The sequence below is a fragment of the Pelobates fuscus genome, chromosome 2 (genome assembly GCF_036172605.1).
Source record: "Pelobates fuscus isolate aPelFus1 chromosome 2, aPelFus1.pri, whole genome shotgun sequence".
Classification (NCBI taxonomy): Eukaryota; Metazoa; Chordata; class Amphibia; order Anura; family Pelobatidae; genus Pelobates; species Pelobates fuscus.
Window position 1 is genome coordinate 332571863 of NC_086318.1, and position 27141 is coordinate 332599003.

Consider the following 27141-nt stretch of genomic DNA (forward strand, 5'->3'; position numbering starts at 1 on the left):
TTCTAGCTGCAGCTCTCTTCTGTGCCCAATACACGAACGAATGGCCGATCACCCACACCGTCCAACCTGAAATGAAATAAAAGTTAGTACTTCGTCATCCAAACCACCGTCCCGTCACCAACATCACCACTCAAAATACTTAACTTTCAAAATGCTTTTTTTTTTTTTTTTGAACTTACACCAGCCTGTCTGGCCTCACATACGATCGGAAACGCAAGGATTCCCACCTACCAATCCTTTTTATCCTCTCGTCACCCAGACCTAACCTCGCCGCCTCTGTCGCGGCCCCTATACGGAATGAATGAGTACCAAACTGCATGGGCTCCAGGCCCATCTTCCCCAGTCCCATCCGGAAGACCCTGGTAAACTGGAAACGTGACAACGCTGACCCGTCAGCGTGTACGAAAAAACAGCCCTTACCCTCTGGCCGGAGCGCTAAATAACTAGCACCCCGCAACACCGGGCACACCTTGGACCCCGGCAACCCGTACAATACCACCGTGCAGCCTTTTCCAAAAACATCCGTTTTTGACCTGCACAATCTGATACTCACCCTGTCAGCGCTGACTACCACGTCTTCCTGCTGCAGACCCCCAACCCCCGCCTTGTTCGCACTCACCAGCTCGCCGACTCGAAACGCCCCAAAAAAGGCCCACACAAATGCACCTGCAAATAATTCAACCTCGAAAGGCGAGCGGCATATCGAGGGTAGCAGCTCCACCAACTGTTGAAGCATCCCAAAAGACACTGGCCGCCTCGAGTCAGCCGTTTTCTTCCCTCTCCTGAAGCCCTTGATAGCCTGCCGAACCAAGAAATGTTTAGTAACATCTTCCCACCCGTTGAACTTAAATAAAAAAGCCAGAGCCGACATATGTCTGTCGACCATGGCCGGCGAGGCCTGCTGAACAAACAATTGGCAAAGAATCCACAACAAAACATCCAGCCTCCGCTCCGCGGAAAGCTCCCCCCCTACCTGAAGCACCGTCTCCTCCCATACTTTCCAGACCTTAACATAAGCCGACCAGGTGCTTGGCGCCAGCGACTTCCTTATGCACTCCCCAAGCAGGCCATCCCGAGTTGCCACATTCCGACTGGGCACACCTGCCCCACCTTCGCTGCACCAGGAGCCGCTTCCCAAAAACGTTCCCACTGTAAACGAGATAGAGCATCAGCCACCACATTCTTACACCCCGGAATGTGCCTAGCCTTAAACACAATGTTAGATGACATACAGAGCAAAACCAACCGCCGCAACAATCGCACCACCGGAGGCGAGCTAGCAGACAGGCTATTAATCGCCTGCACTACCGCCATGTTGTCTGAATGAAATGTGACCCTCTTGTTGGCAAGCTCCTTGCCCCAGAGTGACACCGCGACCACCACGGGAAACAGTTCCAGAAACGCCAGGTTTCTGATAAGCGGGGATGACAACCACGTGTCCGGCCACCCCTCCGCGCACCATTCTCCCGCCAAATAAGCCCCAAAACCAATACTGCCCGACGCGTCCGTAAACAACCCTATAGCCTCAGACGACACAGACAGCTCCCTAAAAAACACTGTTCCATTAAAATTGGTCAGAAAATGATCCCACACCTCTAGATCTTCTCTCATGTCGGCGGACACTCTAATATAGTGAGACGGCCGCCGCGCCCCGCTGGTTGCCTGAGCCAACCTCCTACAGAATATCCTCCCCATAGGAATGACCCTGCATGCAAAGTTAAGGCTCCCTAGAAGAGATTGCAAGCCCCTTAACGTAACCTTCTTTGCCCTTTTTGCCGCGCATACCACCTGTCGTAAAATCTGCAGCTTATCTACTGGCAACCTGCACTCACCGGCACACGAGTCAATCTCCAGACCCAAGAAACAAATGCACGTAGTGGGGCCCACTGTCTTATCCGCAGCTAAAGGCACCCCGAATGCATGCGACACCCACTGCAGAGTCCCCAGCAGCTGACCGTACCTACCCGAATCACGAGGGCCGACACATAGGAAATCATCGAGATAGTGCACCACCGATCCCCCCGCCGACTCTTTGCGCACCACCCATTCCAAGAACGTGCTAAACTTCTCGAAATAGGCGCATGACACGGAGCAACCCATAGGCAGGCACAAATCTACAAAGAACCCGTCCTCGAAATGACAACCCAAGAGGTGATGACAATCCGGATGGATGGGGAGCAGCCGAAACGCTGCCTCCACATCCACCTTCGCCATTAACGCCCCCCGACCCGCTTTCCGTACCAGCTCGAATCCACCCCTGAGTTCTTGACATTTTTTTTTTGTTTATTTTCTTATATTTATCTGGAAAGACAGAGCCAGAGTCATTGCACACTTTATTACAATAAAAGTGGATGCTCTGTCATGTTATTATTTAAAATAATGTATAACACTAATTGCAAAAAACAAAAACCTAAATTTAGCTGTAAATTCTGTTCATTCACAAAGTATTATATAACATAAAATGAATATTACAAAATTGGATTCATTACGACATTCGGGAATTCTGGCAATAAAACCATCCTGTGCTACACATTTCATATTACATTTCAGTAATAGGAATGGGTTAATTTTAGAATGCTTTTTAAATAAATACATTTAAATACATTTGGTATTATAAAATTACATTGACATAACTGATATAACTGACCTCAGTAAACTTGGAGAAGCTAGAGATATTTGTTGAACAGAATATATGTATACACACAACACACGTGCTCCCCAATAGGTAAAAAATATATAAAATAAATTTACCAAATGTTAGATTGTAAGAAGAACCTTCAATCTTCTTAATACAGATATACAAAATACAATCTACAGGAAGGAATGAACATAGAAAAATATAGTGTAGTAAAATTAAAACACCATAAATGCGCTAAGCTAAGTAGGATTGCACTCACAGGATGAAAATGAAATGTAGGCGTATAAACAATCTCTCAGACTTGACGGATAACTGCAAACTTCTTTTGGACCTTATTAGAAAAGGAGAGACACACAAACCATAGTGCACCAATCAAATATAAAGTTATGTAGTTTTATTAGACACATTTTGTGTGAGTGCAATCTAATAAAACTACATAACTTTATATTTGATTGGTGCACTATGGTTTGTGTGTCTCTCCTTTTCTAATAAGGTCCAAAAGAAGTTTGCAGTTATCCGTCAAGTCTGAGAGATTGTTTATACGCCTACATTTCATTTTCATCCTGTGAGTGCAATCCTAATTAGCGCACTTATGGTGTTTTAATTTTACTACACTATATTTTTCTATGTTCATTCCTTCCTGTAGATTGTATTTTGTATATAGAGATATTTGTTGGTCTATTTGTTTGATCTAAGTCAAAAAGTAAATTCTTAGCTCCCTTTATGTCACTCAAAACATAGTTATTTTGTGATAACCTCTAAATGTGTCCTGTGGTATCTGGCACCAAGACATTAGCAGCAGATCCTTTCAAGTTCTGCAAGCTGCGAGGTGGGGCCTCAATGGATCGGATTTGTTGTTCAAGCACATCCCACAGATGCTCAATCGGATTAAGATCTGGGAAAGTTGGAGGCCAAGGCAACACCTTGAACTCTTTGCCATGTTCCTCAAACCATTCCTGACATTTTTTGCATGGAACACCGTTGCCAAGAAGGGGTGTACATGGCCTACAACATTCTCAACAATCTTTAGGCAGGTGGTACATGTCAAAGTAACATCCACATGAATGCCAGGACCAAAGATTTCACAGCACAACATTACCCAGAGCATTACACTGTCTCCAACACCTTGCTTTTTCCCATAGTGCATCCTGCTGACATCTCTACCTCAGTAAACAATGCATACGTACCTGGTCATCATAAGCAGCAAATTGTGATGACTTGTGTTGTTGCTCTGTCACCTTTCTATCATGGCTAGCATTAAATGTTTCAGCCAGAGGCATAACTAGAATCCACCGGGCCCCAGTGCGAAAATTGCCCCCACCTCCCAGGTGTCTCATTCCCCCCTGCCCCGTGTCTCATTCCCCCCATGTATCATTCCCTTCTCCCAGCTCCTGCATGTGTCTCATTCCCTCTCCCCCCGCAGCCCCTCCAGGTTTCACATACCCTCCAAGTGTCCCATTTCTATCTCTCTCCCCCTCCCCTCCCTATGTCCAATTCCTCCCTCTCTTTCCCCTCCCCTCAATGTGTCCCATTCCACTCCCCCCTCCCCTCCATGTGTTCTATACCCCCTCTCCTTTACATGTGTCCCATTCTTCCCTCTCCCCCTCCTCTCCTCAACCCCTCCATGTATCCCATTTCTCCCTCTCTCCCCATCCCCTCCCTATGTCCAATTCCTCCCTCTCTCTCCCTCCCCTTCCTGTGTCCAATTCCTCCCGTTCTCCCCCAACCCCTCCATGTATCCCATTTCTCCCTCTCTCCCTGTCCCCTCCCTGTGTCCCATTCCTCTCTCCTCTCCCCTTCATGTGTCCTATACATACCCCCTCCCCCTCTCCTTTACATGTGTCCCATTCTTCCCTCTCCCCCAGCCCCTCCATGTATCCCATTCCCTCTCCCCTCAGTCCCTCCATGTTTCCCATACCCTGCTTCCTCCTCGCCCCTCCATCATGTGTCCCATTCCTCCCTCTCTCCCCCTCCCCTCCATGTCCAATTCCTCCCTCTCTCCCACCTCCCCTCCGTGTGTCCAATTCCTCCCTCTCCCCCTCCCCTCCATGTGTTCTATACCCTCCCTTTCCCCTCTCCATGTGTCCCATTTCTCCCTCTCTCACTCCTCCCCTCCCTACCATGTGTCCCATACCCTTTCTTTCTCCCCTCATTCTTTCTTCTAATCCTTTCCCTTCATTGTCCCATACCCTTTCTCTCTCCCCTCATTCTTCCTTCTAACCCCTCCCCTTCAATTATTCCATATCCTCTCCCCTTCCCTCCTTGTGTCCAATTCTATCCTCTCTCCCCACTCCCCACTCCCCTCCCTGTCTCTCCCCTCCTGTACCTGCTTTTCTGCCTCGGTTCCCGGTGTGACAGGAAGTGCTCACTCTTAGTAAACACTTCCTGTCAGACACACAGGACAGCAGCATAGCTCCCACCTCCTGGACTGGTGCACAGCTGGTGACAGAAGGTATCCAGGGGGCCCAGTTGCAGCGACCCCTGTGACCGTGGTAGGTGCGCCACTGGTTTCAGCACTTTGAGCTACAGTAGCTCTTCTGGATGACTAGACGGGCTGTGTGACTCCACCCTCCTTGTGCATCAATGAGCCTTAGGTGCCTATGACCCTAATGCTGACTCACTGATTGTCCTTCTGTGCACCACCGGTACTGCATACCAGGAACATCCCAAGACATGTGCTGTTTTGGAGATGGTCTGTTCCAGTCCTCTAGTCATTATTATTTGACCCTTGTCAAAATCACTCAGATCTTTTCACTTGCCAATTTTTCCTGCTTCCAACACATGAAATTTAAGAACTGACTGTTCACTTGCTGCCTATCATAACCCACCCTTTTACAATTCAGTTGTAACAATATATTGGTAATCAATGTTATTCACGTCACCTGTCAGTGGTTTTAATGTTGTGGTTGATCACTGTATTTCTCAACTTCATCTCTGATAGTTATAACCCCATTTTCCCTCTCAGTCATTTTCCTTCCAATTTATCTACTCTCAGCTATAATCTGCAGTTCAGCTATCCACAGCTTTAGTTCACTTCCCACTGCCATATATGTGCCCAGTTTGTCTCCCTACAGTGATATCCTCCTAGTCCACCTTCCCACAGTCATACTCACTGACGTTGCTTTAAAATTGTCTTTAATGTTTGCTCGTTTAATTTTATTTTTAACATTATGTTGTGTTCATGTACCTTGACTGTGTATTTTCTTGCTTTATTGTACTCTCTCAATACATTCTTTTGGATCAACATTAAAAACAGATGTCAGAAAGGCTGAACTTGATGGACACATGTCTCTTTTTAGCTATGTATCTTTTATTACTTAACTTAAATAAAACTTATTTTTTCTAAAAATGCCTTTAAGGAAGAGTCTCATTCAATCTTCAAAGGAACCTTCACAACTTTAGCTTAATGAAGCAGTTTTAGTGTATAGATCATGCCTCTCAGGTTTCACTGCTCAATACACTGCCAGTTAGGAGTTAAACCACTTTGTTTCTGTTTATGCAGCCCTTGTCACACCTCCCCTGACTCTGACTGACACAGCCTGCATGAAATAAACTGGTTTCACTTTCAATCAGATGTAATTTACCTTAAACAATTGTATCTCTTTCTCTGTAAATTAAACTTTAATCACATACAATAGGCTCTTGCGGGGTCTAGCAAGAAATGAACATAGCAGGGGATAAGAAAATCTAAATTAAAGAGTACTTGCAGTAAAGGAAGGATAAACTTTAGATGTCTCTTTACAGGAAGTGTTTAATGAAGGCTGTGTAAGTCACATGCATGGAGGTGTGCATAGGGCTATATAAACAAAATGATTTAACAACTAAATGGCAGTGAGCAAACTAATTGAGCAGTGAGACTGCAAGGGCATGTTTTATACACCAAAACTGCTTCATTAAGCTAAAGCTGTTTTTGTGACTATGGTGTCCCTTTAATACACTTCAATCATATGCAATTTTTTGCTACTTCCTTGCAAATTTATAGCTTAGTAGATAACACATTCATGGCTATATTTTGCAAGGCATTACCATTTTTTTTGTGGGGGGGGGATGCTAAAAAAGGAGCAATCACCATGAAAACCAAATAGAACGTCTCTCAACATGTATCACTTTGCCCAGAATTGCAGGTACTTTGCCGAGTACATTTATGTGTTATTTCATTGACACTTATTTTTTCTGTTGAATAAATAAAATGTATTTAATAAATACAGGGTATTTCTATATTTTTTAACCGTACTTTGTATAATGATGCAATATCACACACGAGACATCAGTTTCTTTACATTTTGATCAGACTCACTGTATTGATTTATTTAATTTTACTAAAACAATACGCTGATTCTGATTTTAATCATGGACAATGACTGTTGATACTGATATTTAAGCATCAAATCATCATATAGAAATGGACTTGGATGCATGGTAATTATTCTGATAAATATATTGCAGACAGCAACAACATGGGAGTTATTTAGATACAGTCACAATTTATTTTGTGCACTAGAAAATGCTAAATATGTTTTTATAATTCAGCTATTTACAAAGCTTGATGGAGGTAGATCTGCCTTTTTGTCAAGTTTTGTCAAGTGTAGAAAAAATGCGTAAGAAAAAGTAGTACTTTGTTTTATGATATCTTTTGACAGTTTCCAACACAGCCAAAGTGAGTATTACATTATTATTAGTATTTACATAGCGCCAACATATTCTGTAGCGTTTACAATTATAAAATAGGGATAATTGACAAGTAATTTACATATAGAATATAACAGAGACAAGATGTGAAGAATGCCCTACTCAAACGAGCTTACAAGCTGTGAATTCATAAAGATTTCATCTTTATTAAATACTCCATTTTCTTCTTAGGGGGTTAGGGGTGACTGAACCACTTTAATGAAAACAGATCCAACCCCTACAGCAAGCTGGCTTAAAGGAATCGCTGGAGAATAAGAGTGTCACAGGAAGGTCAACTGAGACTGTCACTGACATTGAAGTCCATCTCTATTACTATTGTTGTGAGAATGATTGATATACACAAATAGGCTAACTGACAGACAATCTCACTGACACACACAGACAAGCTTATCGACACACACAAATTTAGTACAGACAAACTCTGACACGCACAAGCTTACTACAGACAAGCTCACTGTCACACAAACGCTCACTGATGCACACATGTTTCCTACAGACAAGCTCACTGACACACACGCTCACTACACACAAGCTCACTTACACATAAATGCTCCCTACAGACAAACTCACTGATGCACACATGTTTCCTACAGACAAGCCCTCTGGCACACATGCTCACTACAGACAAGCTCACTGACACATACACGGTCACTACAGACACACTCACTGACACAGATGCTCCCTACAGAAAAGCTCACTGACACACATGCTCACTGACAATTACATGGTCACTACAGACAAGCTCACTGACACACACATGCTCAATACAGACAAACTCACTGAAGCACACATTATCCATATAGACAAGCTCACTGACACAAACATACTCCCAACAGACAAACTCACTGATGCACACATTTCCTACAGACAAGCCCTCTGACACAGATGCTCCCTACAGAAAAGCTCACTGACACACACACGGTCACTACAAACAAGCTCACTGTCACACACATTTTCACCACAGACAAGCCCACTGACACACACACACATACAAGCTCACACAGTTCTCCCTCTGGCCGCCAGCAGCCAAATTACGTCCGCACCAGCCCCCAGCTCCTCCCTCTTTATGCTCCTTGGACTGAGTCAGGCTGACAGAAGTCTGAGAGGAAAATACTTAAAAAAACATTAGCATGAGAATTTGGGCGGTCTACCTGGCCCCAGAATTCCATTCCTAAGTCCATTCCTAATGACAGAGTTTGTGGACTTGTGTGTCGAAATTTTAAATATTAGGACCTGTGAGCCAAAAGCATTTTTAGAAACGGTGTTGGGAGCACTCAGACAAATGCATTATATATAGCATATATAAATCATGACACGGTGTAATACGTAATGTGTTATGTTCCTCTGAGGTTGTATTTACCTCATTTTAAGACCTGCTAAAGAACAGATGATTGTTATTATGTTCTGATGTGTAAAACCATAGAATTCAAAGAGAGTGTACTTTATTTTCCCCATGACTGTACATATGTAGGCACACATAGATATAGATATCATATGCCTGTAGGTAGAGGACAACAAGACTGTACCCTGAAAAATCATGGTTATGCACTCTGGTGCCAGTGGAGAATGGACAGGTGATGTAGCAGGACAGGTATGGATCCCAAACTGGGGACCACTCTATCCTGTTCCATTTACAAAGAGTATTTTGAATTTGCTATTCAAACTAGTCACAATAGCATACCACCATTGGGTGGGTAGATCTGCAAAGAGATGTCACCACTGGCAAAAACCTGCATCACTGGCGACATCCATAACGGGTAGACAGACAGCCTCCTGGCTGGTCCCCAACATAAATGACTATGCAGAGAGCGCTTCTGAAATACAAGTGTGTCTAATGATGCACTTGTGCAGTGCTGTCTGGGGACAGTTCCCTGGTGTCAGGACTGTGTGAGAGAACCCCAAAATAGGGGCTGTACTACAAAGAGCAGGACAGTTGGGAGTTTTGCAATAGTTTTTAAAAACTAATTTTCTTTAAAACAGATCAATAAATAATTAATTTTGCTTGGTTCCTAGTATCTGCCAGTAAATTAATTTAGCAGTACAGGAATTTTGCTCGACTTGCTGGCTTCTTCATTAATTAACCGACTCATCATTATACCAATTGTATGGGTGAACAACTTGGTATCAAGTCCAAATTTAGCAAAACATGACATATTGTAAATTAGTTTGTGTCTATAGTAGCCTAATTTCTATATTTGACAATGTTCCTGAATTTCTCCTATTTTGACATAAAGGGGGCATAAATGATGAGTGACTGCAATTTAGGATGCTTTATGTATCCTCTTTCTGTACAAACAGTGCCTTGGGTGTCATAGGGACACTAGCCATTTGTCTCACATTGAGTTGCTGTCCCCTTAAGGTAGAAGGTGTTAATACTTGTATTTTGTGATTTTGGTTTAGGTAGTAGTGTTTTTGCAGAATGCGTGTTGGAATGCGACTCCATTATGTTTTGCAATTCATTAAGAGAAGTTCTGGTGTGTTTTGTGATTCCTTGAGAAAGGGTTGTGGTGCAACGTTTTAAGAGTTAAGCTGGGTTTGATAGCTCCACTTTTAGAAATTGACCATTGAATTTCTATCTTTACATAATAATAGCCCCTGCTGCTCTATTATAGAATTTACAGCCTCATAAGCCTTCATGTGTTTGAATTTATAACTCTGATATTCTTTATTAAAGAACTGTGCTATATGAAGGATTTAGAAAAACTAAATCAAAAGCATGCAAAAAAACCACACAATGTCACAAAATAATATCTAAAGATCAGAGCTTGCGAAACCCAGCATGCCAGATCCTCATGGTGACATAAAAATGGCACCTGATGCACAAAATTATTTCACTGTCAGTTAAAGGACCACTCTAGTGCCAGGAAAACATACTCGTTTTCCTGGCACTAGAGTGCCCTGAGGGTGCCCCCTCCCTCAGGGACCCACTCCCGCCGGGCTCTGGGGGAGGAAGGGGTTAAACTTACCCCTTTCTCCAGCGCCGGGCGGGGAGCTTTCCTCCTCCTCCTCTTCTTCCTCGCGACGTCATCGGCTGAATGCGCATGCGCGGCAGGAGCTGCGCTCGCATTCAGCCGGTCGCATAGGAAAGCATTCATAATGCTTTCCTATGGACTCTTGCGTGCTCTCACTGTGATTTTCACAGTGAGAAGCACGCAAGCGCCTCTAGCGGCTGTCAATGAGACAGCCACTAGAGGCTCTGGAGGCTGGCTTAACCCTCAGTATAAACATAGCAGTTTCTCTGAAACTGCTATGTTTATAAAAAAAAAAGGGTAAAAGCTAGCTGGACCTGGCACCCAGACCACTTCATTAAGCTGAAGTGGTCTGGGTGCCTAGAGTGGTCCTTTAAGACAGATCTCTCCTGACCACTTCCCTTTTTATATGCACGTGTACAGCAGTCTGGATATTGATGGAACAGTCCTGCCTCAGCAACAATAGGTCCACATGGACCTGTCCTGCATTCTTAAAATTGGCCAGCTGTTCAAACTCACCGTCAGCTATCACAGACGTGAAAAGATCAGAGGTAAGTCCTGGCTACTGAGGAAATACAAGTGTATGCCCATGCCAGATGCACTGGAAACTGCTAAGCAAAGGCTGATAGCACTGGCAACCAGACTGAGCAGATATGCAGGGCCGATGCAATCGTTAGGCGAACTAGGCATTTGCCTAGGGCGGCGGTCTGCCTGGCGCACTCACCGGGATATTTCCTGGAAGGCTGCCTCTGTCCTGGGCTGCAGCGCAGTGGTGAGCGACTCTAGAGCAGCCCCCCCCCCCCTCAGCGCCGGGCCAATCCTCCAGGCGCCCGAAAATGGGGGCGCCGAGAGGAGCCCTGTCACAGGGGCTCAGGAGGTGGCCATTTGACCACCTCAGGGCATCCCCGAAGCTGTCCTTCAGTATGGCAGAGCAGGCACCTGCTTTCCCTGATGGCAGGAGCCTGCTCTGCCTATAAATGCCGGAGGAGAGGAAGCAGGCAGCAGTGTAGGCGGTGAGGGAGGCTCTTCTTGCAGCTCCCCACTCCTTCCTCGCGCGCCCTCTATGATGTCGGAAGCCGGAATATGACATAATTCCAGCCCCGGCATACTAAACAGCGCACTGGAGGAGTGAGGAGCTGCCTCACACTGGACCCCAGGGAGGTAGGGAGGCTGGATGTCTGAGTCTGTATGTCAGTGAATGTGTGTGTGTTTGTGTCTGTCAGTGAGTGAGTGTATGTATGTCAGTGAGTATCTGTCTGTGTGTGTCTGTCAGTGAGTGAGTGAGTGTCTGTGTGTGTGTATGTCAGCCAGTGAGTATCTGTGTGTGTGTGTGTCTGTCAGTGAGCAGTGTCTGTCTGTGTGTATGTGTGTGTCTGTCAGTGAGTGAGTGTATGTCTGTCAGTGAATTTCTGTGTGTGTTTGTGTGTCAGTTAGTGAGTGTATGTCTGTCAGTGAGTTTGTGTGTCTGTCAGTGAGTGTCTGCCTGTGTGAGTGAGTGTATGTATGTCACTGAGTTTCTGTCAGTGAGTGAGTGTATGTCTGTCAGTGAGTGTCTGTGTGTGTCTGTCAGTAAGTGAGTGTATGTATGTCAGTGAGTGTCTGTCTGTGTGTATGTCTGTCAGTGAGTGTGTGTGTGTGTGTATGTGTGTGTCTGTCAGTGAGTGTGTGTCTTTCAGTGAGTGTGTGTCTGTCAGTGAGTAAGTGACACGAGGGGGCGGCAAAATGGATCTTTGCCTAGGGCTGCAGAAATCCTTGCAACGGCCCTGCAGATACGCTAGAGAATCAGATGCTAAGAGAAAAAATGCCCTTTACCAAGGAATCATCCAAGGTATATGCACAGCTGCAGGAAACCACAACATATCCACCCAAGATCAACCCAGAGCAGAGACTGAACAGTACTGGAAGAACGTCTGAGAGTAAGAAGCATCACATAACACCTTGGCCCACTGGCTACTAGACCTTAAAGCAGACCACCAGTGGCGGATTGAGACTTTATGAGGCCTTAGACCAAACTCAAACATGAGGCCCCCACTCACAACCAAAGTGAAAATAATTAGGGGTTGCATTGTGTATAATGTGGGTATTCTGCAGCTCCGTCGGGTGCAGAGTTGCAGACCACATAGTACGTGTCTTGCTATCTCCAGGAGTATCAGAGCGTTGCGTGGTAACCCGCGGCAATGCTCTGATTTGCTGGAGATTGCGAGACACCTCAGTCTGCAGCTCTGCACCCGGAGGAGCTGCAGACCGGAGGCTGTACAGGGCACTTTACTCTCAGGGCAGACTGGATAGAGGAGCCTCCCACCTGGCGGCATAATGGGCAAGCCGCCGGGCCCCCTCCTGTGTTGGGTCCTTGGTCACAGACATATCAGTCTGCCCTAAGGCGATTTAGGCGGCTGTGAGGCCCCAGTCTGCACAGGGCAATAGGCAGCCCTAATTAGAGAGCCCTCTGCAGCTCCCAGAACAGGAACCAGTCACCATCACAATGAGAGATATTCAACAACTAGTAGCCCACATGAAGAGTTGGTCAGCCCCAGAACCTCATATAATTCACACATACTGGATAAAGAAACTAACAATTCTACGTTTTGGACATGCTCTGACCCAGTCATCTAGTCATCACTATTGGTCCTTGTCAAAGCCACTCAGATCTTTTTGCTTGCCCATTTGTTCCTGCTTCCAACACATAAAATTCAAGAACTGACTGTTCGCTTGCTGCCTAACATACCCCACCCCTTGACAGGTGCCATTGCAATGATATAATCAACTTCAACATAATCAACATGCGCATTAGCCCCAACACCGTTGGGGGACAATGAATGTTGAGGTTTTTTAAAGGGACATTCCAGACCCCTAAAGCACTTTAGCTTGCTGAAAAACTTTGTGTGAAAAGTGTGTCCCCTTTTTTTTCATTTTACAAAAAGTTCAGGTTTCAGTAGAAATTGACACTTTTAAAAATTAACCTGGTTACACCTCCTTGGCTTTCAAGCATACAACAGGTCCTATTACTTTCTGGTTTGTTTAGCTCTGTGGAGTTAAGCTCAAGAGGCAGCAATTACTCAGAGCTCTGGCCTGGCAAAAACTTCTCATTCAGCTGCATTAGGAAGACTATGATTGGACAGCTACAGAAAGTCTGGGCGTAGTTTGAAAAGGAGGACTAGCAAAGAAGTCAGACAAGAGAACTGTAGGATTTGCAAGCTGTTCTTATATATACCCCCAATTAATAAATGCATAATTAAATGCCTGCAATTTGGGGTAGTGGATTGTCCCTTTAAGGGATGAAAACATTGTTTTGTGTTAATGGCAGTGAGCAAGCTAATTTTTCACATGGATATCTTTACTTTGATTATGGTATTTAGTTGCGTTGTCTCATAATTTTGTCACAATCCTTCTTTGATTGAATTACTTCAATAAAATGAGACATTACTTTCAATGCCTTCTTCAAGACAAAGAACAGGACTTGCAGCTTCCTCCTGCTTCGTATTTGCCAAGTGCCATCGCTCTACAACTTGGAAATCAAACCAAGATAAACTAAATATGGTAATAGTGTTTCCTGACTGTGGATTAGATTCTGTTCCACTGGAAACTAAAGACTTCTGCTGCTGATAAAACTGGTGGAAATTCCGGCTTGGGTGTTGTAATCATGTCAAATGAGCAAGTTTGCAAAAATATCAGACTGAATAGACTAACAATCCATTCACACACAAATTGACCCATTTAATTAATGTTTATGAATTAGGTTTTTTTTTTTCTCTTACAATTTACAAAGTCCTCAATTTAATATTTTTGGATAAGCTTTTCAAATTATCACAATATGTAAAAAAAAAAAAAAAATTCAAATAATGTATCTACAAAAATTCCCATAAACTTTAATAGTGACATATGTACATAAATCATTTGAAAAGCTTTATTTTCTAACAGATTGGAATAATTTCTGATGCGCTGTCAAACTAATTAAATCAAGGCCAACTAATTAAGCTGATTGAATCAAGTAAGGTTATTTAATAAACTGTCTGGGAACTGACCAGAGAATTTCAATTTCTTCGCTATGCGAAGGCCTCAATTTAATATTTTTGGATAAACTTTTTAAAAGATTTAATTTATTTTAGATTAACTTTTAAAACGTCTTAATAGTTTAAAAAATATTTTAACATATAGACATTTTATATATGATATATATTTTGATATTCAAATTTTTAAAAAATATAAAAAAAATGTATCCAAAAGGTGTGCATGTTGAGCTCCATTCCAGCATTGGGACAAACACGGCCTAATAGGCCTAATTCGACTCCCTATCAGAGTCCACAACCAGGCTTCCCCCTCCAGAGACCAAAATGGGGCGCAAGAATAAAAAATTCCACCTACCAGAGACATCCAAATTAGCCGGCTCAGACCAAGATGGCGCCGGAGACGCACAGTGAGGAGGAGGCCTCAGAAAACTCACATGATGACAGGGAGAGCCTCACCTCACCATCTGCGTAGGCCCTCTACTGGGACTCGGAGTCAGAGGAGGACTCATCCCCAGTGACAAAGAGGGACATCAGAGACCTCCTGAATGAAATGAGGGAGGTTTGGAAAGCCTGTTTTGAAAAGAAATTCAAAAGGAGATGAGGGCCCTGCAGCAAAGAGTCACTGCAGTCGAAGTCAGAGAAGGCAACAGGGAACATACCCTGCAAACCACCCAAGCTCAAATGCTAAAGATCTCTCAACAGGTCCAAAGATTAAATCAGACCGTCACGACGCTGGGAGCAAGGCATAGGAAATGATATCGACGGGTATGAACTACATACAGCGACTACTTGCCACAGTTGGCATGAAAGGCAGCACAGACTCAGGGACACGACTCTCTGCATTTCGAATCTGGAAGGCCGCAGCTGCCCCAGACAACGCACCCAGAGACACTATAGTCGTGACTAGGGACGTGGCGGTTCGAACCGCTATTTTATTACACTCAGGAGACCTAAACAATATCCAATTTGAGGAACATACGGTGGCTATTTATGGAGACATCCCTTTTGCAGCGCTGGTGGTGCAGAGGAAGCTTGCACCAATAGCTAATAGCTCTGAGAGGCAACAGTGGGGGGCTGACTGCTCACTGCAGGTCTAAAAGGGGGACCTGATATTATTCACCCTGACCTCTGCGGATGACCAAACAGCATTCTTTCAGAAACTGAACCTGCCCACCAGCTACATACTTCAGAACAGAGGCGGAGAGACTAGGGCAAAGCAGGCACACAGAAGTGGGTCAAATTGACGCTTACATAAATACACATACAGCTGCATTAGCCTCCACTCACTACTAGCACCCACTTATACTCACCTCCATTTCTCAGACATCACCTTGAGAGGTGTCCAAACATAACACACCTCAAACACGCCACCCCATATGCACATACCAAATATACACTTGTTTTATTTTAATCGATAGTATGTTTATCAGTGTCTAAGTACCTCTAGACCACCAGTTACTGTCTACATAAAGTGTCAGGTTCCAATGTCTATTATATGTTATAGGGGCACTATAATGGTAAATGCTGTTTGTGCACACATGAATTCCAGAGGATATATTGCAAATTATATTGGGTACGCATCCCAAGTTGACAGACAATATCCTAAGAATAATGTTAGTGGGAATGGTAACAGAAATATGCTGTGATAGAGACTAGTGCAGGCATAGGCAACCTTCGGCACTCCAGATGTTTTGGACTACACCTCCCATGATGCTTTGCCAGCATTATGGGTGTAAGAGCATTATGGGGGATGTAGTCCACAACATCTGGAGTGCTGAAGGTCGCCTATGCCTGCACTAGTCTCTATCACAGCATATTTCTGTTACCATTCCCACTAACATTATTCTTAGGATATTGTCTGTCAACTTGGGATGCGTACCCAATATAATTTGCAATATATCCTCTGGAATTATTATCCTCTGGAATTAAATATTATCCTCTGGAATTATATCCCTGGACTTGTGTATAAGCACTTAAAGACGACAGACGGTATACTACGACTTATTATTATGTATGCACGCAATGGCGACATGATATAGTAGGACTGTTCTCAAGTACATATGCATTCATGGTAGCCAGATGTCTAAAGTACACTAGGCCCAAGCTTCTCATATAGGCATTTGGTGATGATTATTACTATAATATGCTGATACCTGAAACACCTGTTAATATATTCTGCTATTTTCTTTTATTTACTGCGATACATATGTATTTTGAGCCTTTAAACTCTAATTAAATACAAATTGAAAAAAAATATCCAAAAATATTAATTAATTTAAAAAGCTTAAAATCAGAAATCCTCTATCTCTTTTTGTTGTTGTTGAGAATTGCATTTCTATTGAATAAACCTGTTGATGTTTGAGCATCCTGTTTTGTAGCATTTTGCCTTGAATGAAATCCAGCCCTGTATATGGAGATCAATCATCAAAAGACTTTACTTTTCATTAAATCTAAATGGATGTCAGTTTGATTGATTGACTCCACACTTAAGAATTCCCCTTTGGGCCAATTTAGTGCCTTCTAAAATATATATGTCAGTATGTGAATTAAACAGTTGTCAAACACAGAATTGTATCTCACTTTTCATTGTATTTGTTTATTTGGGGACATAATTTTTCGGTTTGGCTTTTCTTTCAGCTGTGAGCTGTATAGTTTCCAAATCACCTATTTTGGCCTGAAATCTCCATTTGGGCTCACTTTATTGAATCACCATGATTAAAAGTGTTAGTAATAATTCACATTCAGGAAAGTTGTCACTGCTGCCTCTGCTTCAATGAATACAGGACTGCCGGTGATCTGTGATGCCAGATACTAGTAGACTAATGCACATTTATATCTATAATGCATCCATCAAGGGTTAGGGAAACAATGGACATATGGATTGCATGTATTCATCTCCCAATGTCCTGTGTAATTTGGACACGGGTCTCATCTGTGTGTCTGAAGCTTTCTACTGTCACGCCATTGTGCTCACACTTGCTGAGGCTAAAACTTGGAGAAAAAAAACACTTATGGTCATTCATTCTGCTCTATGCTGATAATAATGTGACAGAGAAATCTGTGGCTTGAAAAATTTTTGTGGCACAGGTGGAAGTAGATGTTTGAAGTGGGCTGTTCACCTGCCACCATCATTTTGCCCTGTGAGATCATGGTCTGCCAGAAATAATATATTGCTGATAATGAGTTTGCTGCCGAGATCCAATACCAATTTAATGGTGCTATGTCCTGGGGTACTGTTTGAATGGACCTTACTATGTCCTGGGGTACTGTTTAAATGGACCTTACTATGTCCTGGGGTACTGTTTAAATGGACCTTACTATGTCCTGGGGTACTGTTTAAATGGACCTTACTATGTCCTGGGGTACTGTTTAAATGGACCTTACTATGTACTGGTGTAGTTTTAAAAAACCTTACTATGCACTTAGCACGTGGATGGGCCTGTTTAGTAAAGGAATGTCCCGGTCACTTACCTAATGTAAATGTCTGCAAAGCACACTGCCTGTGTGGTTAATATGCTATATCTAGTGATAAATGAGTATTATGACATATGTTTCTGTATCCTGTGTTAATGATATTTCAGAGTCTATTCCTAGTAAATGTTTCCTATTTACATGTGTACATCATGTTTTCTATAGCTAAAAAAAGTATAAGGTAAACATTTTGAATTCATTCTTTATAAATTCAATTGGGCTCTCTAGGTCTAACTTTAAACTATATTTATAAAGTTTGACATTTCTAACAAATACCTCATTTGATAGCGTTCAGATTATCATCAGACGTTTATCTGCTTGGAATTGAAGGCGATTATTAATTTTGTGTTTTCTTCTCTCTTATTTTCGGGCCCATATTGATTATTAAGCATAAATCTCCACCCCTCACTCTGGGGTCTTTAAATTCCATAGTTATTGGATGAATGATGTACATCTGGTGAGTTATAGGCCAACATGGAATATATCCACGCAGGGAAAGGTTGGCTGTGTGCTATAAACCTGGTACTAGCAAGTTTACACAACATAACCACTTTATAACACAGTGCTAATTTTGCATCACATAGGCAACATTTTGTTTAGCACATACCTTTAAACTCATTAAATATACACACTGTGTTTATTAAAGATCTATTTTTAATTAACAATTTTTTTTTAGGGTCAGCAGACAGCCTTACACCGTGCGGCAGTTGTGGGAAATAGTGAGGTCCTTGCGGCACTCATACAAGAAGGATGTGCTTTGGACCGACAAGATAAGGTATTGCAGCAATACAGACTTTCCAGAAAAAAAGACTTTGGAGGCAATGTGTCCTACAACAGGGTTCTCAAACCACAACCCACCAGATGTTGTTGGACTACAGCTCCCATGATTCTCTGCCAGGCTACGTATTGTTTAGTAGAATGATACTGACTTCCAACTGTACCATGCGTTGCAACAGCAGACCGAAAATACTAATTCAAAGGATTGGATAGAATGATGTTGGATTTCATTGTTTTGAGTAGCAGATCATCATGATTTGTCCGTATTGAATGCATAGTGCTGATTTTTGTATGACTGGAACAGAATTAATTGTAATCCATTATAGTCCATATATCTGTGTGGACAATAACATGATAAATCTGAGATATAAGGGTTTTTTTTTAGGCAAAATGCCAACCAGACAGGTCCTCAGATTTAGCTCTACCGCTTAATTATATTGGTCCACTTTGCCATCAAATCAAATGTGTTTTTTCTCGATTTAAAATATTTGTCATTATTAATTTGTTGTTAAAGGGTTACTCCGAGCAACACGACCTCTTCAGTGATTTGAAGTGATCATGGTGCTTGGTGTCTTTTCGGTATGAAACACTGCACCATGAAGCATATAGTAACTTGACCTCCAGCAGAGTCATTGGGGTGGCAACAAGAGTTTCAAGTGGCTTGTGGAAATTCCCCTTCAGTGAGGGTTAGTGACATTTGTAGAGGAGAATCGGCCTGCAGGGAGAACTTGGTGCTGGAATGCAGATGCGTTTTTAGCTATTTTTTATTTTGTATTTAAAAAAAAATGGTGGCAGACCAGCACTGCAAGGGTTACGCAATGCAAAACACGTTTTTTTGTACAGTTCACCAAAACCTACAATATCAGTACATGAATTAAATGTATTTTCAGTTAATATTTTATCTGTACCCTTAATATAATGCCAAAAGCAGAGTTTAATAATAGAACGTGTCCCATTGTAGAAAGCCCTGTGAGTCTCTTAGTAGTTAATGTTCTCATGAGTAGCCATAGGGGAAGCTTTTTTCCTGTTCTCGAATGACTCATTTGCTGTGATATCTTCTTTAGGATGGGAACACGGCCCTCCATGAGGCTGCTTGGCATGGATTCAGCCAATCTGTCAAACTGCTCGTTAAGGCGGGAGCTAATGTACTTGCCAGAAACAAGGTGAGAACTCTGTCAAACATCAATCATCTCTCAGCAGGCATGCATACATTCTATAAAGTGTTACTTTGTCACAGTTATTTCTTTAATCAGCATTAGCATTAAATAATGATTTTACTGACAATGTGGCATTTCTACCAATTTTTTTATTTAACCATTACAGCTGGCTAGTCAGGTAGTTTCCACGGCACAACATTGCACTAATACATTTATGATAATGCTGATAATTACTTGACATTTTACATTTCTCTTGCTTTCTTCATTGCTTCATGCACTAAATGGCCAAATATTAAGGACAAGGAAGAAGCCAAATACTGTCTGTTACCTAGTGTGCCCCCTGTTGTAAAGTCACCCCTAAAATGCCATCATTCATCTGATTAATCAAGTTTGAGTTACCACCAGTAAATTCAGCTTCCTGTTAGTTGGAAAGATACCATAGCAACTAATAACAACTTGCAAATCTCAACTCCATACTGAGATTGTAACAATAAGCTTTGTTTGGTGGTAGCAGTTGTTGGACATATTATGCAATAAGATATGAATAGTTACTACACACACTGCAGGTCACAATTAAGAAATGGTATCACAGCCATTTTGACGCTATTTAAAACCATATAACAAAAGAAAAAGAACAAAAACTTACTTTTTTTTTAACATTGAGAAAAGTTGAGATAGGAAGTTGTTCATTAACACTCAAATGCCTTATTAGACAATGATCTAATTCAATTTACGACTTCAAAACACTTAACCAAGTGAACAAATAGATTCTGTTGATTCTGCCAGAAGAGTCAAAGTCCAGATCACAATACATCTTGTCAGAGAAATATTGAATGGTCTGACTGAAATTAAGTGAGAAGGATATAAAGAGTGTTTAGTGTTTATGCACACAAACCACAAACAGAAATCAACCTTTTTTGCTCAGCCTACACTAGTGGATAGGGGTCTCAGAAAAAAATATCATGGTGAAATCCACCATAAATGGATCCACTAGTTGCCTTACAGTGCACTATCCTCACTCTAGGCATTAGTAGAGTTAGGCGGTTAATATACTAGGTGGAAGACAGCATAATGTCATCAGCCCACCTCATGAGCTTTTTGAGGATAAATCTAGAGACACTTGGTTCTCAGGTAGGACCTCTAATTATTTTATATAGTCCCCTACCAAACCATCCAATGGGTTCCGGGTCCCACCGTGGTTTTTAATAGGAAATCTATGGGCCTGCAGCACTGTCATTTTGTTTATTTATTAGATTTTTCTAAGGCAATCATCGTTTGAAGGCCAATCCAGCCATGAACATCCATTGTGATATTAACAGCACTGGGCAGTAGAAAATAAAGGTTATTATAATAAATATGCTTAAATCAGTCCTCCAGTTAAGTATTCAAGTTACCTAAGAATCTAGAGAAGGATTAATATTTAAAATTGAAAGTTCTGTGGTCCCTCTCTAATCCATGGGCACAGTTGGCCACCACCTTATTGGTAATCCTGCTCTCTGAGAAGCCAAAGACTATCAAACAGACCTCTATTAATATGAAAGGTTTAACTTATATGAGAGTTGTTATTGGTTCTTACAGCAGGAGGCTCTAGAGCTGCTGTTTCTAACACATATTTACATAGAGTTTACTTGGAGCTTTCTGTAGCTTTTATCAAGAGCAGCATTACTTAAAAAAGTTGTGACTGTGGATATGACTGTGTGTTTGAGGGGCATATTAGCAAACAAGATTAAGAATTTTGAATGAAAAACAGTAGACTGTGAGACTTGAAGAATGATGTCAGTCCAAGACGAATCAGAGAATAAGGTTTGTGACTGGAAAGTGGTCGAGGCGGGCTTCATACCAAATCATGTTTTTGTTTTGGTGCAAATAGTGAACTGAACATGTGTCATTTATTCTATACATTCACACAGAGGCTACATTTGTTACTGTTCCATTACTTCTCTGTAAGTGCCATTTTTGTGCATCTTCTCTATTGTGTCTCTTCCACGTAATAAGCCACTTGTCAGTTATGTTAATGAAATGCATACAAACAGGCACACCATAACAACTGAAAAAGTGCTCTGTGCAAATCACAAATCTGCGCTTAATGTAACCAATTAAAAGTATAATATATAGCAGCTACAACACACATGCTAGTTCCCTCACACTTAGCACACTTACATGCAGAAAAAAAGGGGTGATGTAGACCCACTCACGTAACCGCCACAGTATAACAACTGCTTTGTTATGAATTCTATCAGACTATTTATTTGCTGTCTCCATAAGGCAGGTAACACACCTCTCCACCTGGCCTGCCAAAATGGCCATTCTCAGAGCTGCCGCATATTATTACTTGCAGGATCTCGTGCAGACTTAAAAAACAATGTGAGTATATAATTTGCATCAAATTGTGAAATATGTAACACGTCATTTGTACTCAGAACATAATTATTGTGTTTGCTTTCCAAGGCACATTTCAATGAACTGTTGGCAAGTTATTGTAAAAATACAAAACTTGTAACTTGTATGTTTAAGAAGGCTGCCAGTGATATTCATTAATAAGGTGTGAAACTGTATGTCTTTATACACTATGTGTGTGTGTGTGTGTGTGTGTGTTTGTGTTTGGAAATTCACATTGGAAACAAGGTAGGCTCTACACTTAATCAACCTCACAGCTTACAGCTCTGAAAGATTGTGAGGATTTTGTCGGAATGCTCGGAAAAGAGCCCAGACTGATGTAATGTTTTCAATTCTGGCTCACTTTCCTTCAGGATCCCTAAGCAATAACATGGCTTGTTACGTCACACTGGTGGATCGACGTAAGGGGGGGAGGGAAACCAAGGCAATGGCTCTTCTCCCTACCTAAGAAGCAAGGGAAATTATGTCTAGATGGCAAGATTGACTAACTGAAGGGTTCCCGTCACTCTGTCCCCAAATGCCTGCATCCAAGGCCTTAAACCTACTACACATGAGAAAGATGATATTTGATTGATTTTCTTTAGGCAGGAACCAGGGCATCAGGGTTATAGCTGACGCTGCATGCTCTAATATGTGTAGGTAGGTATTTGTCGCTTTATGCATATTTGAACATTTGTATCTCGGACATCCCAACTTGCAAAAAATGCATTTCAGGGAGGCGGTTTCACCAGCTACAACAAGCACACACCCCCACCGCATGCCACCCCACGCACTCCCCATTCCCCCCACACACACAACCAAACATGTATAAACACCTTGACATATACATACACACACTATTATATACACACATTCAAATACACACTGACATGTAGATGCACACTGGCGCATACACTCAGATACACATACTGGCACAAAGATACATACACAGGCACATACACTCAGATACGCTGGCACAAAGATACACAAAAAGGCACATACCCTCAGACACACACTAGCACAAAGATACACACACAGGCAAATACACTCAGATACACACGCTGGCACATACACAGATTCACACTGACACACACAGATACAAAAAAACACTGATACACACACATTTAGATACAAACTGACACACAGATACACACTGGCACATACACACAATCATACACATTGACAAACACACTGGCGCATACACACAATTTGACACACATGTCATACTTTATATATTTACAGCAACTCTCCTGTTTGTTTACCTTTGTGTCCAGGAGGGTGGCTTGATTGGGGTGCAGGTCCCTGCTGAGGCTGATGGGAGTGAGCATGCATTAGCAGCTTATAGCAGCCTCTCCTCTGCCTCCATGCTATGTACTCCAGCCTCCTCCTGACTCCATTCCTGTGTGCCTCTGCTGCCTCCTCTGTCCATTCCTCTCGAGTGGAAGCTCTCTGTAAAGCTGGGAGGAAGTGGCTATCACTTCCTCCCTGCTGGCTGATGTTACAGGGGCCCGGTCGGCTCTTAAAGGGCTGGCACCTGACTGGGCCCCTATTTAGCAATAATTATGGGTGAGAGGGCACAAATCATATGAAATACAATGGAAATCACACACACATCAGATTGTGTGTGTGACTTCCAGGATATTACATATGATTCACAGGTGTCAGGAAGCAGCATATTTAAAATGGAGGAGTCTCCTGGAACTACCTGGAGACTTGAGATGTCTGGTATCTGTATTTGTGTGGATGTATGTGTCCACATTTTAGAATTTGACACAAAATTCAGCAGTGCCCCTACTGAGTGTGGCCTCTGGATCTGCCCCTGGATCTGCCCCTGTTACATCAATGCCTCTGCTGAGTACTCTGGTTCATGGATCATAACCCATGGTGTCCCCAGGGGATTACTTGTGGGGATGCTTAGCCCTGGATCTTTCCAGTAGCCCACTGCTGCAACTTTAAAACACATTTAATAGACGATAGGGTGAGGGGGCTACTTTAAGAAGTATTATCTCCTATCTTTACCAGTCATTATTGCAGACAGTCCACTATTTGCATCAATATAAAGTCACCGACAGGTTCAGTAAAAAAAACATAAACTTTTTGTGTTTAGTCACACAAATACAGACGAGTGGAGGAACTACCAGGGTCACAAAGACCGGCAAAAAATTGGCTAAATACTTAAAGGGACAATAAAGACACCCAGAGCACTTCATCTCAATGAAGCAGTCTTGGTGCAGTGTCCCTGTCGTTGCAACCCTGCAATAGGTAGGGTAACACTATAGCAGTGTACACATATACATGTTTGTATTCCTAATGCTATAGAGTTACTTTAAAAAAAGTAAAATATAATTGGAAAAAGCAAAAGGCTGTCTAACACAAAAACTATGCAAATTAGATAGCTGCATAGTATATAGCTCACATGCAAATTAGGGCAGATCTTTGGCCTAAGATTCCGATTATTTTTAAATCATTGTTACTCAAGAAGCAAGCAATGCTGGACCAGTCTAGATGTTCGTTACATGTCATCTTGAAGTAGGGTTCCAAAGAATACAGATTTCACTCAAAATATAGATTTACAGGAAAATGAACAATAATTCGCTGCTCATTAATACTCAGTCACTCTTGGAAAATGTGCCCTCTGGCCTGCAGACTATTGGATTGAAGTAGCGGACTGCATCCGTCATCAGGAAATCAATAAATACAGATATTTATAATAAAGGGGTATAGTTGTTTCCCCCAAAGCAATCTGGATCTGAAGATTAGTGACAGAGGAGCTATATTGTGTGGATGTGGTTATTATATGACTTCCTGAGTCATGCCAGGAAGTATTAGAATGGATAATCTTGGTGAAAGTTTTAGTCTTGTTATAAATATTAAGGAGTGTGAATGACAAGCAGTGGACAGAATACTGTATAACTGGTAGTGAAATCTCTCAACGTGTTGTGATTTCAGGCAGGAGATACAAGCTTACATGTGGCGGCTCGTTATAATCACCTATCCATCATTAGAGTGCTGCTCAGTGCTTTCTGCTCCGTCAACGAAAAAAATCAGGTCAGTGGATGATATTCAAGAAGCTTTTTAAAAGGGTACAGACTGCAATTCTAGCAACGGTGCCTTTTATGATTTGAGTGCCGGTGGCAACAGACTTATCCACCCGCTGACACTCAAATGGCAAAGTAAACTAATTATGCATGCTTTTCTGTGTTCCTGCATTAGAATTTAAATGGATATGAATGGAGGTGCAAAGAGAAATAGACGAATGACCCTAAGAGACCATTTCAAGGGGTTAAAATAATTGCTGAAAAAAAATTACTTCTTGGGAATTTTTTAGATAATGAAATCCCGACAGATAGATTTAATGCTGATAGGAGGTATATGTCCCACTATTAATGTATTCACTGCCTATCATCTTACCTATTAAAACAGCCACAACTACTATTTATTTCATTCACAGAAACCTAAAGGTGAAAAGAACCCCACCTCCCCACCCCATAATATCATCCAAGTATAAACTTTGACCTGCATACAAAAATGCACAAATAAGTAAGATCGGTTTTACCACATGATCCTTAAGAATAGTAAAAAGGCTTATACCACTGAAAAAAACCATTAATGACATAATTTTTGTCATATATTTATTATTTATTTATTTTAACAAATCCAGCCATATTAAATGCTAAATGTTCACTAAACCACTGAAATACACTTACAGTAACATAAGAGAACCACATGTGTGAGTAAATCCCATATAAAGTGCCACAAGGCATGCTTGGCCAGGGTAACTTGATCTTGAGACCTGGTCAGAATTGGAATGTGGTATCCCTTCAAATGATTCTGCCACAAATCAGTGACAGATCTCAAGAGACTCATAGGGTTGTTAGCTTTTGTCTCAGACTGCTTCTTGATAGGAAATCTCCAATTTGTGGGATGTCTATATCGCCTTTTTCTGAAGTAAATATGATCAGGGCCTACACTTGAGCGTCTTCACCCAGTTGATACATTATTCTATTGCAGGAATTAGGTTCTGGACAGCTGGGTATTGTCTGAGTGGGCCTTCAGCTCTTCTTGTGAAATACCTGTTTCTTGCACCATGGACTTAGCAGTGTTTTGATTCCAAACAAGTTCTTTGTCAAGCCCTCATTGATAAAGATTCATTTTGTTTTGAAACATTGCCAGGGCCACATCTTTGTGAAAGAAATTCTCATTTAGAATAAGATGGTTCATGCAGATCTACTGCCGTTTTCCCTAGGCAAATTAGCTCTATTTCTGTTGGGCTAATACTGCATCCTCGTTCCAGCAGTTTCCAGTAGCCTTAAGAGCAGTAGGTCTAAAATATAGCAGTTTGCTGGCTCCAAGACAACATAAAAAAGCACAGAATGTACCCTCCAATGACCTCTTTATAATAGTAGTTCAACTATTTCCACTCAAATATATTAACTCTCAACTGCTGTTGATTAACTTCCAAGATTGAGTAACTCCCCAGAAACAAAGCTACCAGCATGACAATCAGCTCCTGCCCCCAATGACATTGTTATTTGTTTATGCTTATTTAATACAGAGTAGCACAGTGTGACCATCACAACATTACCGGAACGTGAAAGGTTATTTTAATACCTTTATATTTTATACCTCACAGGTTGGAGACACCCCTCTTCATGTTGCTGCAGCTCTAAACCATAGGAAAGTTATCAAAGTTCTCCTGGAAGCGGGGGCTGATGCAACGCTTTTAAATAATGTAAGTGGAACACTGCAGGAATTTGTGTTTTGTTTCTCAAACAGTATCAAGACTTACCTGACTGCATTCACTGAATGATCTTTTTTCCCTAAACTGTACTTTTTACTTTACTTTGTTTGGTAGTTTATTAATTTTGCTGGTTGTTAAAGTGCCCCTAAGTTACCATAAACCCATACACAAATTACTGTTGATGTAATTTATTTGTGTTGTACACATTTAGCAGACAATATTTTAATACAATTTATTGAAAATAGGGGTGTCCACTGTCAATCTGTTTTAGAAAGCAGCGAAAAGCTCTGCATAAAACTGCTTCATAATACATAGA

At 41.9% G+C, this 27141-nt stretch overlaps 1 protein-coding gene across 1 annotated transcript in view; it reads left to right on the plus strand.

The window, feature by feature from the left end:
• ANKRD6 (ankyrin repeat domain 6) overlaps positions 1 to 27141 on the plus strand; it is a 239589-nt gene that overhangs the window by 163680 nt on the left and 48768 nt on the right. Inside the window, exons 4-8 of the mRNA XM_063443571.1 lie at positions 18451 to 18549; positions 19616 to 19714; positions 21974 to 22072; positions 25034 to 25132; positions 26718 to 26816. Of these exons, the coding sequence (XP_063299641.1) occupies positions 18451 to 18549; positions 19616 to 19714; positions 21974 to 22072; positions 25034 to 25132; positions 26718 to 26816 (495 nt within the window). The remainder of the gene's footprint in view (positions 1 to 18450; positions 18550 to 19615; positions 19715 to 21973; positions 22073 to 25033; positions 25133 to 26717; positions 26817 to 27141) is intronic.